This window comes from Podarcis filfolensis (assembly GCF_964270895.1).
Source record: "Podarcis filfolensis genome assembly, chromosome: 6".
Classification (NCBI taxonomy): domain Eukaryota; kingdom Metazoa; phylum Chordata; class Lepidosauria; order Squamata; family Lacertidae; genus Podarcis; species Podarcis filfolensis.
The window spans coordinates 30,054,552-30,073,218 of NC_139609.1; the positions used below are offsets into that span (position 1 = coordinate 30,054,552).

The 18,667-nt window shown below is 42.0% G+C and overlaps 1 protein-coding gene and 1 long non-coding RNA gene across 3 annotated transcripts in view; one reads left to right on the forward strand and one right to left on the reverse strand.

The window, feature by feature from the left end:
- The first annotated feature begins 152 nt into the window (after positions 1–152).
- Positions 153–18,667, forward strand: part of LOC310765593 — a 23,197-nt gene continuing 4,682 nt past the window's right edge. The window contains exons 1-5 of one of the 2 annotated variants that reach the window (XR_014549652.1): positions 153–262; positions 1,068–1,189; positions 8,839–9,046; positions 12,088–14,319; positions 14,663–15,219. This is a non-coding gene — a long non-coding RNA (uncharacterized lncRNA). Of the gene's footprint in view, positions 263–1,067; positions 1,190–6,580; positions 6,871–8,838; positions 9,047–12,087; positions 14,320–14,662; positions 15,220–18,667 lie in introns of those variants that run through there. The other variant, XR_014549653.1, reaches the window with a different exon arrangement.
- The window catches only part of LOC310765526 (calcium-activated chloride channel regulator 1-like), a 23,884-nt gene continuing 12,084 nt past the window's right edge, over positions 6,868–18,667 (reverse strand). Inside the window, exons 7-14 of the mRNA XM_083620609.1 lie at positions 18,413–18,637; positions 17,709–17,886; positions 16,351–16,457; positions 13,309–13,539; positions 11,930–12,200; positions 11,165–11,329; positions 8,822–9,067; positions 6,868–8,104 (exon numbers count right to left, since the gene is read on the reverse strand). Coding sequence (XP_083476735.1) covers positions 7,590–8,104; positions 8,822–9,067; positions 11,165–11,329; positions 11,930–12,200; positions 13,309–13,539; positions 16,351–16,457; positions 17,709–17,886; positions 18,413–18,637 — 1,938 coding nt within the window. The 3' untranslated portion in view covers positions 6,868–7,589. The remainder of the gene's footprint in view (positions 8,105–8,821; positions 9,068–11,164; positions 11,330–11,929; positions 12,201–13,308; positions 13,540–16,350; positions 16,458–17,708; positions 17,887–18,412; positions 18,638–18,667) is intronic.

Consider the following 18,667-nt stretch of genomic DNA (forward strand, 5'->3'; position numbering starts at 1 on the left):
GGCGGCGGCGTAAGGGCGCTGCCGGGCCCGGCCGGGCACTGCTGCGGATCCGGCATCTGATTGGGCGGGAGGAGCGCGGGGTGGGCGGGATCGAGGGGAAAGGAGGCGCGAGACGGGGGTTAAGCGCCGCCCCCAGGTCCGCCCCTTAAAAGGGAGGCTTCGCGAGGAGAAGTCAAGGGAGTGGTTGTTGCTCCCTAAGGGAGGAAGCGGCTTTTTTCGTCGCTGGCACGGGAGCGTTCATTTCGCTCGTTCTACGTTTCGGGTGAGTTGTGTCTGAAGGGGAAACGACAAGGAACTTATTTTCCTCTCAGTGAGGAAAATAATATGAAATGGCACCTTAAACAGGCGCCAGAACGGAATCTCAAGGCGCGCTTTTTTAATAGCAAGAATACAAAGCTGAATAAGATTTGAAATATTTGTGTATTGTGTTGGTGTTGGTGTATTTGAAATGAAAACTTAATAAAAAGCATTAAAAAAAAAAGACTACAAAGCTGAAAATGAACGAATTGCAGCTAAAATATTATGTTCATTTTCCTCAGTGTCTAGTCCTTCCCCTGCCCACCCCGCTACTCAGAGTAGCTGGAAGTAGGGAGACAGAAAAGGTCCCCCTTTCCTTCCACTCTGCAGAGAAGCCCTGGATTATCCCTACACTCCCTTTCCTTCATAAAAAAATTATCATTTTTGGCACCACAGTTAACACATAATAAAGACCTATACAGCTGGTGGCAGTGTCCAGTTTGCAAACCTAAGACTTAAGGGTCCTTCAGTGATCCCAATTTATTTAGATTTTAAGCATCCCTGTGAGAGTTGAGGTAGAGAACACTTTAACATGCACTACTTAAACCATCATAACACTGACTAGTATATTTCAGATTAAAAGCAAACTATACATTAAAAGTACACCAAACAAGGCAACTAAAACCTAAACAAAACATTTTGGGTTGAAAAGCAAAAAGAAAGTTTTTCAGGTCCCCAATCCATGCATATTTTACTTGGGAGGAAGCCTCATTGAACTTTGATGGAATTTATTTCTGAGTGACAGTGGCCATTTTAATCTGAAATCTTAGGTGCAGTACGGGGCCCAGAGCTCAGAAACGGCTCATGAAACGCGACCAGAACAATTGGAGTTTCGAACGCTGTGTGTGATTGAGTTGAATTAGAGGCACATTAAGGTGTGTGCTTTGAGAAGGTATGAGTTAATATTTGATTATCCCTTTTTTGTCCTTTCAGGCTGTGACGCTTGGTGGTTTAAATGTTTGACAGTTTTCTTTAGTTCTTTTCAACGCCTGCACATAGTGCATGTGACATCACACACACTATGTTCAGGTATGTGCGTGTAACATCACACATCTGCGTGGCAGCGGCGGGCACCCACAATCCTGAGGGTGAGATGGCACCCCTGAAATACAGTATATAAATGCAATAAAATAGATGGATAATTGCTGGAAGATTTCGCTGCACATTATTCAGCCATTTACCCATCTTGGTCCATTAAATAAAGCATGGCTTTAGAAGCTGATCTTAGGCTGCAATTCTAAATGAATTTACAAAGAAGTACCATAAGCCTTACTCAACACAGTGGGACTTCTGATAAAGCATACATAGGATCACACCACACAGTATTTCTGTGTGCTTTGTGAGTCCACTAGATGTCAGTATAATAAAACCTATTTACTTAACACTTTTGTTGGGGTGGGGCAAGTTGCATTTACACAATGTTCCAGCACTATGTGTCAGTTTCACCTGAAATAAAGAGATTATCTGGATTGCAGCATCACAGTGGTCAAAAATTTCCCCAAAGATAGTAGTGAACATCCAGATTTTCTAGTTTGGTGATCTAAGTATGAGACATGATGTCAACAGATCCATTAAGTAAATTTGGTGCCCCCCACCTTGCCTTCTGCTCAATTTACTATGTCAGTGGTTTTCAACCAGTGTGCCGTGGCACCCTGGGGTGCCTTGAATGATAGTCAGGGGTGCTGCGGGCAACTCTGGCCTCTGTCCCTCTTTCCTTCCCTCCCTCCTCTGATGCCCTCTTGCATGTCTGCGTACCAAAGACTTGCACAGCTGTTTGTTGCAGCAGCCCTGGCTACAAGTTCCCCAGGCGAATGGTGCCTCTGGGGCTGACCAGGGTGTGCTTCCCAGGCCCCTTTGGGGCAGTGTGAGGAGGTACCTCTCTTTGGAGCAAGGGGGCAGCTCAGAGACCAGTGGCTGCCCACAGGATTCCCAAGGAGAAGGGAGAGGAGTTATACTTGGAAAGTCCTGCAGTGCCCCCTTGTGTTGGCACCCAGTGTAGCGAAACGAGTTCCATTGCAAAAATCTGTCTCTGATGGAATGAAAGGCACTGCACTCACCTAGATGAGGAAAGTTGAACAAATAAAAGTTGGGCAAGAGGTATAGAACACCTGTCATCTGCACACTTACTTTGCTCTGGAAATGAGGGCCTCCCTTGGGACACACCAAGGGTTAAAGCATGTCTGCCACTGTATAGCAATCCAGTTTAGTAATATGTGAATGGAAACATGGCAGTTGTGGTATGTAGAGCCGTAAGAGCCATAAGTGTGGCCATAAGCGCACACACAAAAAACAACCCCCCTTTTTATACTTTATAATTCTAAAGGGTTTATGGCAGGAGTTGCTAACCTGTGGCCCTCCAGATGTCATTGGACTCCAACTCCCATTGACACTGCTATCTAGGCCTGATGGGAGTTGAAGTCCAACACCAGTTCTAGTTACAGGTAGGTAGCTGTGTTGGTCTGCCGTAGTCTAAACAAAATAAAAAAATTCCTTCCAATAGCACCTTAGAGACCAACTAAGTTTGTTATTGGTATGAGCTTTCGTGTGCATGCACACTTCTTCAGATACACTGAAACAGAAATCTAACAACAGGTTAGCCAACCCTGCTTAATAATAATAATAATAATAATAATAATAATAATAATAATAATAATAATTTATTATTCATACCCCGCCCATCTGACTGGGTTTCCCCAGCCACTCTGGGCGGCTCCCAACCAAATATTAAAAACACAATACACAATGGCTTTTTACTGTTTGTAATCTGCTTCTGTGGGCTGTGAATTTTTGCTGTTATTGATTTGATTTGTTCTCTGTTGCTTGATTTTGTTGGATTTTTATAGTTGAGTTTTATTTTAACATTTTATTGTAAGATGCCCAGAGACCTCTGATCATAGGGTATCATATAAATATCATTAACGACAATCTTGTTTTTCATTGATAAACCTCCATGTTATGTACATAGGCAGTCTTTCATTTAAACACTGACCAGATGCAGAAGAGTTTCACTTCAGCAGGGTTGATGCAACCTGTGTCTTCAGACCATCATTTGGTTATGATTATTTAGATGTCACAGTGTCCAAATATAATTTTCTAGGATTCCACTACATTCCAGTTAAGGATATTTGGTTCAGTTCAGTGTCTTTATATGAAAATGAACATGGTCAGACTGGGGAGAGAATAACAACTGTTGAACACAAACAAAATTATATCTGAGTAAATATGAATAGGATTGTACTATAGAATAGGTATCATTTTTTCCAGATCTGAACATAGCATCAATTGTAGGTGTGTGAGCTTAGATACACCTACAATTGATGCAATGTTCAGATCTGGAAAAAATGATACCTATTCTATAGTACAATCCTATTCATATTTACTCAGATATAATTTTGTTTGTATTCAACAGTTGTTATTCTCTCCCTGGGCATCAGTGAACTAAAATGGACAGGAGTGGGCGAATTCAGTTCGGATGACCATCATATCTACTACTGTGGGCAAGAAACCCGCAAAAGAAATGCAGTGGCCCTCATAGTCAACAAAAGAGTGGCGAAAGCTGTACTGGGATGCAATCTCAAAAATGATAGAATGATCTCGATATGAATCCAAGGCAGACCTTTTAACATCACAGTAATCCAAGTTTATGCACCAACTACTGGTGCTGAAGAAACTGAAATTGACCAATTCTATGAAGACTTACAACACCTTATAGAAGTGCCACCAAAGAAGGATGTTCTTCTCATTATAGGGGATTGGAATGCTAAAGTAGGGAATCAAGAGATAAAAGGAACAACTGGCAAGTTTGGCCTTGGAGATCAGAACGAAGCAGGGCAAAGGCTAATAGAGTTCTGTCAAGAGAACAAGCTGGTCATCACAAACACTCTTTTCCAACAACACAAGAGACAACTCTACACACGGACATCAGCAGATGGGCAGCATCAAAATCAGATTGATTATATTCTCTGCAGCCAAAGATGGAGAAGCTCTATACAGTCAGCAAAAACAAGACCTGGAGCTGACTGTGGCTCAGATCATCAGCTTCTTATAGCAAAATTCAAGCTTAAACTGAAGAAAGTAGGAAAAACCACTGGGCCGGTAAGATACAATCTAAGTCAAATCCCTTATGAATACACAGTGGAAGTGAGGAACAGGTTTAAGGATTTAGATTTGGTGGACAGAGTGCCTGAAGAACTATGGATGGAGGCTCGCAACATTATACAGGAAGCAGCAACAAAAGCCATCCCAATGAAAAGGAAATACAAGAAAGCAAAGTGGCTGTCCAACGAGGCCTTACAAATAGCCGGGGAGAGAAGGCAAGCAAAATGCAAGGGAGATAGAGAAAGATACAGGAAATTGAATGCAGATTTCCAAAAAATAGCAAGGAGAGACAAGAAGGCCTTCTTAAACGAGCAATGCAAAGAAATAGAGGAAAACAACAGAATGGGAAGAACCAGAGATCTGTTCAAGAAAATTGGAGATCTGAAAGGAACATTTCGTTCAAAGATTACCATAATAAAGGACAAAAGTGGTAAGGACCTAACAGAAGCAGAAGACATCAAGAAGAGGTGGCAAGAATACACAGAGGAATTATACCAGAAAGATATGGATGGCTAGTACACCCCAGGTAGTGTGGTTGCTGACCTTGAGCCAGACATCCTGGAGAGTGAAGTCAGATGGGCCTTAGAAAGCACTGCAAATAACAAGGCCAGTGGAAGTGATGGTATCCCAGCTGAACTATTTAAAATTTTAAAAGATGATGCTGTTAAGGTGCTACACTCAATATGCCAGCAAGTTTGGAAAACTCAGCAGTGGCCAGAGGATTGGAGAAGGTCAGTCTACATCCCAATCCCAAAGAAGGGCAGTGCTAAAGAATGCTCCAACTATCGCACAATTGCACTCATTTCACACACTAGCAAGGTTATGCTCAAAATCCTACAAGTAAGGCTCAAGCAGTATGTGGACCGAGAACTCCCAGAAGTGCAAGCTGGATTTAGAAAAGGCAGAGGAACCAGAGACCAAATTGCAAACATGCGCTGGATTATGGAGAAAGCTAGAGAGTTCCAGAAAGACATCTACTTCTGCTTCATTGACTATGCAAAAACCTTTGACTGTGTCGACCACAGCAAACTATGGCAAGTTCTTAAAGAAATGGGAGTGCCTGATCACCTCATCTGTCTCCTGAGAAATCTCTATGTGGGACAAGAAGCTACAGTTAGAACTGGATATGGAACAACTGATTGGTTCAAAATTGGGAAAGGAGTACGACAAGGCTGTATTTTGTCTCCCTGCATATTTAACTTATATGCAGAATTCATCATGCGAAAGGCTGGGCTGGATGAATCCCTAGCCAGAATTAAAATAGCCGGAAGAAATATCAACAACCTCAGATATGCAGATGACATAACCTTGATGGCAGAAAGTGAGGAGGAATTAAAGAACCTTTTATTGAGGGTGAAAGAGGAGAGCGCAAAATATGGTCTGAAGCTCAACATCAAAAAAACGAAGATCAAGGCCACTGGTCCCATCACCTCCTGGCAAATAGAAGGGGAAGAAATGGAGGCAGTGAGAGATTTTACTTTCTTGGGCTCCATGATCACTGCAGATGGTGACAACAGCCACGAAATTAAGAGACGCCTGCTTCTAAGGAGAAAAGCAATGACAAATCTAGACAGCATCTTAAAAAGTCGAGACATCACCTTGCCAACAAAGGTCCGTATAGTAAAAGCTATGGTTTTCCCAGTAGTGATGTATGGAAGTGAGAGCTGGACCTTAAAGAAGGCTGATCGCCGAAGAATTGATGCTTTTGAATTATGGTGCTGGAGGAGACTCTTGAGAGTCCCATAGACTGCAAGAAGATCAAACGTATCCATTCTTAAAGAAATCAGCCCTGAGTGCTCACTGGAAGGACAGATCGTGAAGCTGAGGCTCCAATACTTTGGCCACCTCATGAGAAGAGAAGACTCCCTGGAAAAGACCCTGATGCTGGGAAAGATGGAGGGCACAAGGAGAAGGGGACGACAGAGGACGAGATGGTTGGATAGTGTCTTCGAAGCTACCAGCATGAGTTTGACTAAACTGCGGGAGGCAGTGGAAGACAGAAGTGCCTGGCGTGCTCTGGTCCATGGGGTCACGAAGAGTTGGACACGACTAAACGACTAAACAACAACAACAAGAGCTTAGATAAGGTGATACTGAAACTTTAGAGGAGAACGCTACAATTCTAAAATCCTTAACTGGCAGTTTTGGTAACCAGGTGGTTGATTTCTTTTTTGAAACTTAACAGGGAGAGAGGGCAGACCACCAATAAGATCCGGCCCTGGTGGAGTTCTTCATGTCAGCCGTGTAGCATGAGCCCCTCCATTAGCACCTCTTCAAATCAACCTACCCAGTTGAAGTTAAGATATTATTTCTCATGTCTTTCTGCTACAGGACTTGTGTATGTGAGATGGCTGCTTAGGACATGACATGGGAGAGGGGGAGTCCGTAGCACGGTATCCTAATCATGGGGACGGTGGACCACTTTTCTTTTCTTTCCTTTAATCAGAAAACATAAATAAAATTGTTCCAGTCTTCTCCATGGAATCTTCTTCTTTAATAATTTTTCACCATTCTCCCCATATCAGTTTGTGCACTGCTGTCAAAAAGTAAGAAGGCAATACAACTTTTATAGTGCATTTTTATAGGTGAATCAGGGATTCTAATCTATTTTAAGCTGTAATCACTAACCTGGGAGTAAGTCTTATTGAACACAGATGTGTTTATTTTCATCTATGAAATGTTACAGGATATGGACATACAATAATAATATAATTTAGCTTTCATTGTTTACAGTAGATAATATTAATCTATTATTCAAGCTGTGTATGTATACATTACCATTTAGAATTTTTGGAAACCATGAAATAGACCATAATCAGATACAGAAGGAGTTCCATTTAAAATCATGTAACTAATTATATAATTGCACAATGGAGAAAGAGGAATATACTCTCTTTCTCCACTGTATAATTTAGGATATGTGACTTCTAAAAGTTAATATATAATTATTACATTTCAGTCTCAGAAGTTCTAGGGCTTCGGTATCTTCACTTAAATAAAGCATACTGTTAGATTTGCAAATGCACAAATAATAACTGCAGAAGTACATACTATTATCACAAGTGTTAGGAATAGAATTACACATTAGAAGAAGTAGTATAAATGTTGTTTGGACTAGGAGTAGCTCCAAGTAATGGAGAAACAATTATAACTGCCCTGGCTGTATTAGATGCTTCTCCAACATTGTAGTTGTATTACATTCCAGTCTGGGGACTTCTGTTTCTTCGCTTATGTACAACGCAGATGGTTATACTTACAATAACACAAATAATGATCACAGAAGCACATACAATGATCACAATTTTGGTTGTGTCATTTATCACACTGATCTCAGGATCATTAGCACCAGTGGGTTTCACATTAGAGGAAGTTGTGTGAGCAGTGGTAGTGTTTGGACTAATGGCAGTACTTAGCAGTGTGGAAGTGCCAGTTGAAGAAGTGGGAGTAGCTGGCAATGTGGAAAAAACCACAACTGCTCTTGCCGCATTAGATGGTTTTCCTGTGTTGTTGCTGCCATCAATGGCACGAATGGCAAAGTAGATGGAGGAGCCATTTTCTTTTGTTAAGTTTTCTGACTTGTACTGAAAAGATTGTTTGACCCCAGCGACTTCCACTGTCAGTCCAGTAGTGTTCACAGAAGTGGCACTATCAAAACTTGCATCTCTTAATTCCAAGGGATTTTCACTCATTTTTATTTCATATTGTTCAGCTGCAAAATAAAGGACCCACAACAGACATGCGTTAGATGTACATCTTCAAACATGGATCAAGGAAACAGTGACAAGCCTATCAGTGCATAACTTCCTATCCTCCAGGAACCCTAAGCATATTGCATATCAGCCATTGCATCGTTGTGTGTTGCAGAAGGCTTTGGAAAATATTGCAGGGCACACGCTGGTTCACATGGCCACCATGTCAAAGTTGTTAAGATCAGCTGTCATTCCATGCTAATTTAAAAGCATGGTATTTGTCAGAGGTGTCCAGAACCATTTTTGGTCCAGGGGGACATTTAGAAATCTAAGCACTGTTACAGGCATCGCAAACAACTCGTTCCACAGAAGAAAAACTAATGTGGCTCTACCCGCCTACCCCCACAACACAGGAAAAACAGCTACACCTTCAAACAAATAAAGCATATTCTATAACTAGCAATCCTTGTGGACTAAAACAAAGCAATGTTTGTGTTCAAACCATACAGTCAAACACTTGACTTGGCCCAAAGAATCCTGGGAACAGTAGTTTGTTAAGGATGCTGGAATTGTAGCCTTGGGAGGGGAGAACTGCAGTCTTCCCAGAGCAACAGTGTCATGCTATTCTAGCATATTAAAGGGAGATTAATTCTGGTATAAACCCCTCCTTTGCCATAATTAAATAGATCTAAGCAAGGGAGTCATACTGGTTGATTAAAACAGGATTCCACGCTTACCTTGTCCTACATCATAGTCATTCCCAGGAGCTGTCCACGACAAAAGGAATTCATCATCATCGGCAGCTAGCTCCACCTCAAGGTCAGTGATTTGACAGGGTGGAAAGACATCTGTGGCGTCTGGATTATTAGGAACTCCTGATACCACAAAAGAACCACCAGATGCAACTCTGCTGAAACTTCCTAGGTTTGCTTGGATTTCATCCTCAGTAGCTTCAGGTCTTGGTGAGTTCATTTTTATTTCACCTTCCAAAGAAAGAAAGAAAAATTGTGTCATAAGATGTAACTAGAATCTCTGCAAACATTCTCAGTATTCTGAAAGTCTGTCTGATTTCCCCCCCTGTGTGCAAACACAAAACGAAGACAAGGCATGTATAAAAGGTGATAGGATAGCCATCTTCAAATATCTGAAGGGCTATCTCATGGAAGATAGAGCAAGCTTGTTTTCTGCTGCTCCAGAAGGTAGGGCCCAAAACAATGGATTCAAACTACAAGAAAGGAGATTCCAACTGAGCATCAGGAAGAACATCCTGGTGGTGAGAGCTGTTCAACAGTAGAACGGAACACCTCAGAATGTGGTAGACTCTATGCTTATCCACACTTCTGTTTGGTCCAAGGTTCATTCCGTTTGTCCCATGCCTTCTCGGCACAAATCCAAGAGGATTTTCTTTTGTCCAGCCATGTTCCCTGTGAGAAAACATGGTTTACTGCTGAATTGAAATAAACATCAATTTTCTGCAGTTTGGGACAAACTGAAGAAATACCAGGATGAACCCTCTCTGCATTAGAGGTTTTGAAGCAGAGGTGGATGGCCATTTGTCAGAGATTCTTTGGCTGTGATTCCTGGATGACCTTTCAGGTCCCTTCCAACTTTACAATTTTATAATCTGCACTAGATACTGTACGTATTTTTCGTTATATAGCCAGCCTTAGCTCCTCTTGTCCCCTCATTTGGTTTACAGTATTTCTTTGCAGAGGATACCCAGCTCTGCACTACCAGTCACAATTTCAGTTCTTGACAAGCTTAACAGGTATCTCTTCATAGCTGTCAATAAATCACTAAAATTCAGTATGCAGAAAACTATAGTACTTGTGTTTCTTCTAAAACATTTTCACTATCCCAACTTGATGCTCTGTAATTCAGTCTACCAAGCAATTCTGCTGTAGTTCCTTCAAATCTGTACTCTTATTAACTTGCCTATCTTTCTCCACAACAGTTTTATGTTCCACCAACTCTTAACTGCCAGTTTTGCAAAACTGCTTCTTATTTCTAAAATTTTGACAATATACTTCTACTTGCTTTTCCTACTTCTTTTCAATTTCTTGCATGTCTTAAACTCTTCTGTGACAGTTGGGGTATATGTGGGGGGGTTTTGTGTGAGTGTAGATGAATTGCAGGTATTTTCCAGAAGAAGGATGCCAGAATAATATTTTAAAGCCTAAAAACTTAGGGAATTTTTCCATTGATTCCCAACATATTCAGTGAGGAGTGGCCCAGCTTGCTTCACCTGAGGGGCATTCTGCAAGTTGGTCTTCTCTACCCCAGGGTGGGGAAGATGAATGGCAACACTGTGTGCAAGAACACCCCCCTCTTGCCAAACTTGAGAATCAGGATGTTCTACTAACGTTGCCACTGCAGGAGCAGAGAAGATGAGCAGCAATGCCACTTGCCAGAATACTTCCCTCTTGCTGGCAGGGGGACATTCCAATGGTGGCAGAAGCAGTGGCATGGGTGGGGCACTGCCTCTTGTGTTTCTACTACCTGTGGCAGGTGCTTCACGCTGCCTCATTGTTGAGCCGGCTCTGCATTCAATCAACAAGTTGGGCAGTACATAGAATATTGTAGGAGAGTAGACTGTGTCAGAGTTGTAAAAGGTAATGGACCCCTGGACGGTTAGGCCCCGTCAAAGGCAACTATGGGGTGTGGTGCTCATCTCGCTTCAGGCTGAGGGAGCCAGTGTTTGTCCACAGACAGCTTTCTGGATCATGTGGCCAGCATGACTAAACTGCTTCTGGTGCAGTGGAACACCGTGACGAAAACCAGAGTGCACAGAAACGCCGTTTACCTTCCCACCACAGCGGTACCTATTTATCTACTTGCACTGGTATGCTTTCAAACTGCTAGGTTGGCAGAAGCTGGGACAGGACAACGAGAGCTCACCACTGTTGCGCTGGAGTCAGAGATGTGTACTCAATATCTGTATTAAATCTAAAATCTGCATAAGGTTGACAGTGGGGAGGGGAATGGCAGGGAAAGGTTTTCATTTCTCTCGAGATACCCATACTTTGAGAACTCTAGAGCTACATATTACTAGTAAATGCTTTTTCATAATGAATCCTTACCATTTTCCACAAAACCTGGTATATAGAGTGCTTGACTCTGTCTACGGACCAATCTGACAGTCTTGTCTTTCCCTTGGACACGCACTTTTAAGTTGTATCTACCATTCTGTGTGAATGATGTGAAATACCTTGAGTAGATTCCATCATACTTGAGAATATCAGCACCTGAGTACATAAATATTAATACTTAACATCCAAAGCAGACCTCTCACTTGTGGTCATTATAAACCCTACATAACACATGCAAGAGATGTTTATTTCATAGTAACTGCTCCTGTTTTCATGAAATAGAAAATGCGTGACTTATTGTGATAGTATGGAATCATAAGGGACTGGTTAGTAATATCTGTACAACACAAGCCAGGACAACTCGTGACCTACCAAACAAACATAATACAATAACATGTATTAGAACTTGCTGCATATTTCATTTTCTACAGTCACAGTCAGCAAAATCAGGAGATTTATCAAGCTTGTGGTGGGTGCCACTAAGAGTCCCACCTTTCCCCATATGAACCTGTCCACACCCTGGAATCATCACCTGAAGCCTTTCTCTATGTGCTGTCTGAGGGCTGGGTATGAGAGAGCAGGCCTTCTTTGCAGTAGGCTCCAAATGGGGATATTGGCTCAATGCATCTGAGGGAGCACACCTGGCTGGTTTTGAAAATATCTTTGTAAGAGGCCTTGGAGGCCAGTATGCCAAATTAGACAAGACTGATTGTCAGTGAAAAAAATAACAAAATGCATGCTGCAATAATTACTTACCTGAACCAGAGTCATAAAGCTCAAGCTCTTCAGTTTTTCCACTCTCATCTTCAACTATGGCTGTGACATTTGCACCAATAACAGGTAAGAAACCTTGACTGATTTCTGCATATACGACCATTGGAATAGGATATTTATTGGTATCTTGATTCATATAGGGCTTCACAAGAATTGGAGGCACAGATACAGATGCTGGTCGACTGGTTACCGTTATTGATATGATTTGCTCTGTTGAATGTGTATTCTGAAATGAATACTCCCAGTCTCCCACCTGCAGATCAAGTGTTGAAATACAGAAGAATATTCCATATCCATTATCTAAGTAATTTGGATAAATACATTTACTTTTCCTTTGGTTGTTATGTTTTCATAAAGAAGGTAGCTCTTATATGAAAAATGTATCAAGGAAAATGAGTACTGGCAACAATGTCTTCCTGTGCACAGGATGAACTAGGAAATGAAAATGTGTGTGGAGAGAACAATATTGAGGCAATTCAAACCAGGATTTTGGCAGACGCCCATTGGCAATATGGATTTTATGGGAAAGGGTTTTTGTTCTCCAGAAAATTGACTATAAAAACAGTTTCTGCTCAAAACCAAGGCAGAGAAGGCAGTATGGGATGGAGAAGCCAATGGTGGAAAAGACCAAGTGGACCTGAGAAGACCAATTCCAAGAAGGCCAATTGGAAGAAACCAACTGGGAATGGATTACAATGCAGAGAAGACTTAAACAGCAGAAATCCAAAGAGGCAACACATGTCAGCAAGCCTCACCCTTTTCCTGTTTGTTACAGGATCTCTACCTGAGGACCTTGGTGTGCATGTGCGTGAGTATACTCCATCTGCTGTGTGTTTGAATTTAGCACTCTAAATTCAGGGCCTTGAGGTTTTATTTAGAAAAAAATACACCTTAGCTACCAAAACATCGGCAAATGATATTCTAGGTATCTCATGTGGGCAGGAGCAGGGAAGTGTCCTCAGTTCCCAAATGAGCATTAGGATCAGGGAGCCAATAAGGAAGCTTGTGCAACTTCCCAGTGAGTTTCAGCTTCAGCAAAACTGGCACAGATTCGAGTAGCAGCTGTGAAGGGGCCTTAACACATTTCATGAACCATTTTAGGGCTTTGGACTTTGTAGACACAACCCTCATAATCATATTTTGTGGGTGGGGAAAATGCTGATTTGGGATATTGAAGGTCTTTAAGATCATTACAAAATGCTACATAGAAGATGGTTCTTCCACACTTGCATAATCTATCATTCTACTTTACCTGTAATGGCACAACCCTTTAATAGCACAGCTGTAGTTCCATAAAGCTCTACGTGGAAAAGGCACATTAGTAATTGCAGGGTTAGATGCACAGAGAGCTGGGATTTTACCTCTGCAGTTCCACTAATATTGAGTCGAGCTGTTTGGACATTTGTATTATCAATGACAAAGTTCTTGTGGCTGTACTTCTTTCCTTTGGGATCTATCAGCAGAATTCCTGGTGGATATATGCTTGTGTCCCATGTAACGACGAAGAAAGTGTCATTTCCCACTGTTTTATCAATTGTTACAATACCATCAAACCACCTTCCGGAACCGACGCTATGACTTTTACTTTCAAGCTGTTGGTATTAAAACAAACAAACAAAACATTAAAGGTAAAAAGATAAAGGAGCCCTGGAGTCCATTCAAAGGCAACTACAGGGTGCTACACTCATCTTGCTTTTCAGGCCAAGGAATAATAATAAAAATAATTAATAATTAATAATAATCTATTATTTCTACCCTGCTCATCTGGCCGGGTTTCCCCAACCACTCTGGGCGGCTTCCAACAAGAGATTAAAAATACATTAAAACATCAGTCATTAAAAACTTCCCTAAACAGGGCTGCCTTCAGATGTCTTCTAAATGTCAGATAGTTGTTTATTTCTTTGACATCTGATGGGAGGGCATTCCACAGGGCAGGCACCACTACTGAGAAGGCCCTCTGCCTGGTTCCCTGTAACTTAGCTTCTCGGAACCAAGGCCCTCAGCACTGGACCTCAGTGTCCAGACAGACCGATCAGGGAGCTGGCATTTGTCCACAGACAGCTTTCTTAGTTATGTGGCCAGTCATGTGGCCATGACTAAACTGCTTTTGGCACAATAAAACACCATGATGAATGCCAGAGCACACAGAAATGCTGTTTACCATCCTGCCACAGTGGTACCTATTTACTTGCACTGGCATGCTTTTTAACTGTTAGGTTGGCAGAAACTAGGACAGAGCAACGGGAGCTTATCCTGTTACGTGGATTTGAACTGCTGACTTTCTGATCGGCAAGCCCAAGAGGCACGGTGGTTTAGACCACAGCGCCACCCGTGGTTACCTTTAAGCATTATAATATAGCAGGAAAATAAAGGTAAAGGGACTCCTGACCATTAGGTTCAGTCGTGTCCGACTCTGGGGTTGCGGCGCTCATCTCGCTTTACTGGCCGAGGGAGCCGGTGTACAGCTTCCAGGTCATGTGGCCAGCATGACTAAGCCACTTCTGGTGAACCAGAGCAGCGCACGGAAACGCCGTTTACCTTCCCGCTACTTGCACTTTGATGTGCTTTCGAACTGCTAGGTTGGCAGGAGCAGGGACCAAGCAACGGGAGCTCATCCCGTCGCAGGGTTTCGAACCGCCGACCTTCTGATCGGCAAGTCCTAGGCTCTGTGGTTTAACCCACAGTGCCACCCACGTCCCTCTAGCAGGAAAATAGTATGAACTTAATTTGCCAGCCAATCTTTGAAACTGGCACTTTGTCCTTTACCTTCAAGCTGGTGTGTATTAGGTATGCTGATATACCTGGCAAGTTTTATAAACTGAATACATACAGTTAATTTTAAATAGGGTGGGCTGCTCGCAGCCCCCAAGCCTCAGCCTCTGATTGGCTGAGCGAGCACTGCCCACCCTTACCTAAGGGTCCAGCGCAGCTAGAGGTGGGCAGTGCCAGCTGTCCCACCCCCCTGCCACACCAGAAAATGGCAGCCCCCTGCACCCAGCAATAGCTGCCAACCTGGACTCCTAGGTAAGCAGATGTTTTATTTCAAAAACAGTAAAGAAGTCAGGGTCAGTGCTTTGCCTAGAAGGTGAATTCATAGTGGATAGTCGTGCTGAACAAAAATTACATAATAAAGAGGCATTAATAAAAATGCTGGTACAGCCACAAGGAGATGTTCCATCTTGGTTTGTGCAAAAGGGACAAAACTGATATCCTGCAGTGTTTCATTGTTAAAAACATGGAGGAAACGTAGATAAGCAGCTACAGCTAAACAGGTAAGGAACCATTGCAACTCCAGCTCAGCAACCCTTTCCATACATAAGCTATGGCATGCTTAAGCTACTCCATGCAGATACCATAATTGTTTTTTCTCCACCAAATATATTTATTGCAATTGTTTATGGGTTTTTATTGGTTGTTTGCTGCCTTGGAAGTTTTAAACTGTTAGATACAAAAATCCAGTGCAAAAGCAACAACCGCCCTGTGCTCTTCGGATGAAAGGTAGTATATAAATTTCAATAATAGCATTTGGATGGTGTCTTTGAATTCAACATGAAGCTATGTTATAAGCAGGATACCTGAAAACAGTAATGGGTAAAAAAAAAAACCTAGGACAAATCCGATCAGTGATCAGAAACGAGGTTGAAACTGGAAGACTCAAATCTAATTACATAGACCAGGGGTAGGGAAAGTTTGCTCCCAGATGTTGAAGAATTACACTTCCCATCTGCCCTGGCAAGCATGGCTTAAGGCATGATGGGAGTTGTATTTCAGTAGCATCTGGAGGACCAAAGGTTCCCTATACCTGCCACAGAGGAAGAGAAGTAAGCTAAGAATTCACCAGAACAGGAGATACCGATAGCTTTGTCTCCAGGCATGGAACTGGCAAGCAAAACAGTTGTAGAAGCAGCTCCAGGGGAGTTTGCACTCCATACCCAGGCTTGAGGATGGCCTGGCTAGGGTATTACTAATTTGTGGGCTCCTACTGGTTGGGGGTATGGCCAAATTTGCCCCAACTTGCATATGGGTTTGAATTAGGGATTTCCTACCTTCACCCTCTGGGGAAGCAGGGTCAGTGGCCTCCCTACTCGCCCTCTAGACACCATGGAAAGGGGGATAGGAGACTCAGCTGTGCCCTATTTCACAGAGGTGGGAGAATGGTTGCTCTTTGTACCGGACCTGTACATTTTGAAATGTTTCAGTTCTGCCAAAATCTACCTCTGCAATTAGCCTTTCTCTGCAAATTCTACCTGGGTCTCTCTCTGTACAATAAGAGCAAATCACAGGCTGTAGAGTTGATGTCACACTCTGTTGTTTTCAATTTTTGTACAGTGCTTAGTAATTTTAAGATAATAAGAATCATTACGATAGGCTACTGCTTGCACCCAAATCTTTATAATCCTGACCTGAATCGATTGTTGACTGATAGTTCCACTTCCTGAAGAAATTCCAGTGAAAGCATCTATGAGCCCATTGGAATCCAAACTGTCCGTGGCAGCAAATTTCAAACCTCCTGAAATAGAATTGAAATAATAATTAGAGTAATCTATCAGATGGAATAAAATGTATTACATTATTGTGCTGTGTCTTGTAGTAGCATATCCAGTATGGCTGCATAAACACTGTTCTGAATGGTAGCTGCAGCTTTTTAATGTTAGGAATTGATAAGGATGCTGATAGGACTTCCAGGGACCAGTATGCGCCCCTACCTCTCCAGAGTCCCAGGTGGCAGGAGTGGTCAGCATTCCTTATGCTGATTGCTTAGCAACAGTGATTAAGCATCCTTAGCAACAGAAGCTTCCCTGTATTGGCCTAATATTTGCCTCCATGTTTTGCTTTCTAACTTTATAGATTTCCAATTGACTTTTTTTTTTAAAAAAAAGAAAGCCAGGAGTTCAGGCGCCCTTCTGACTTGGGCATGTATCGTACCTGCACCCCATGTTGGTGTCCCTGGGAACTGTACACACCCAACAGCCCATTGCGGCACATATCTACAGATGGAACAGAGTCTATGACTTGTGAGAACATAATTAGTTTCTCCTATACTGTGGTATGTATTAAAAAGAATCAGAAACCACTTTTTTCTCAGTCCCTCTAAATCAGATATTCACAACTGGCTAGCTGTTGAAAGATTACAATGAACTATAAAATTTGCAATCTTAGATATGGATTATGATGAGTATCAGCTAAACACACACACATACCTAAAAGGGAGGCCAGGAGCACTGGTAGGTGTTTAAATAATTGGGGGCAGAGGCCCATAGCTACAAATTTACATAAATTTGCAAATGCTGATTTATATGTATAGAAGCAAATTTAGACTTCAAATGTCACAAAAGCAAGTCAACCAATTCAAATCATCCTATTCAGGTTCTTAAGTTACTTTGCACCCAACACTAGATAACTCCAAATCAGTTTGTTTTCAATTAATTCTCCCTCAGTTAATTTTCAAACAGATACTGCTCCAAATCAGTGCAGTTCTCATTCATTGCCCTGCACATCACATTATCTAAATAAAGTCATCTTAAATAAATTCATTTCTGCAAATTAATAACCTATACCAACATCAGTCTCCTAATTCAATGTCCTTTAAAATCATCCCTCAACTAACACACATATTACTTGGCTCCCTGAGCAAATTGTGTGTAAATTAAAGGTTTGTTTGCTGCTGGATTGACCTTGTGATAAACTCCTTTTTGGAGACACCAACAGGCACCAAGTATCACCAAAGAGTTAGTGTAAGGCATTCTACTTAATCGCTTACCTGTCATATCTGCCAACATTTCTAGTTCTTTTGCAGCTTTTGGTCCCAAAGCAATTGTGTGAATTATGGACCCATTATTTCGAACTTCAGTAAAGCAGGAGCTTACAGTGCTATCTTCTCCATCTGTCAAGAGCACGATTTCACAGCCTTTGGCATTTGGATACTTTTTTAAAAACACCTTTATGAAAAAGAGGATTTAAAATTTTAGCAGGCACTAGTAATGTAGAAGCAATGGGACACTTTGTGCTTAAGGTATAAGAGAAACTTGCTGCAAACCTCTTCAAGTGTGTTGTGTTGCATTGTAGATGAGTGACAAAAGTGTGGACTAATTTTCTACCTGTGACAGAAGTAGACTTTGGTGAGATAGGTGTGATATTTTTTCCAGTTGAAGTAACATTTGCTACTTCACTAATTTTAAAAGATAGCGAATATGGGCAAAATCAAAATGGGTTCTTCCACCCTCTCCCTAGGTGCTCTTCAACTATGACTGCAATAGCATTCCTTGGAAACACATGTCTGCACTCTGGGCTGGCCAAATACATTTTGCTTCCTGAGGCAAATCTGAAAATTGTGCTTCCCCCAACCTAGTATTCAGAGGTAGCATATTTGATGCATTTCTTGCTCACATGCTGATTCTGGATGGCTTTGCTGGACCCAAATCCTTCCCACTGCACCACCATAAGAATCTGGACAAACTTCTTTACCTGAACTGCTGTTCGCACTCCACCACATATGATAGTTCCTCCACCAGCTGAGGTAGGAAGTAAGGTTGTAAGGTTTTGGCGCACACTGTCATTGCTGATCAGTTGCAAATCGGACTTAATTTGTGCTATGGAATTGAATGTGACAATTCCAACCCAGGATCCTGCTTCAATAATCTGTAGGAGGAATATTTCTGCAGCTTGCTTCAGTCGGTTGATGCGATTGTACTGCATATGAATTAAAAAACAACATCCATA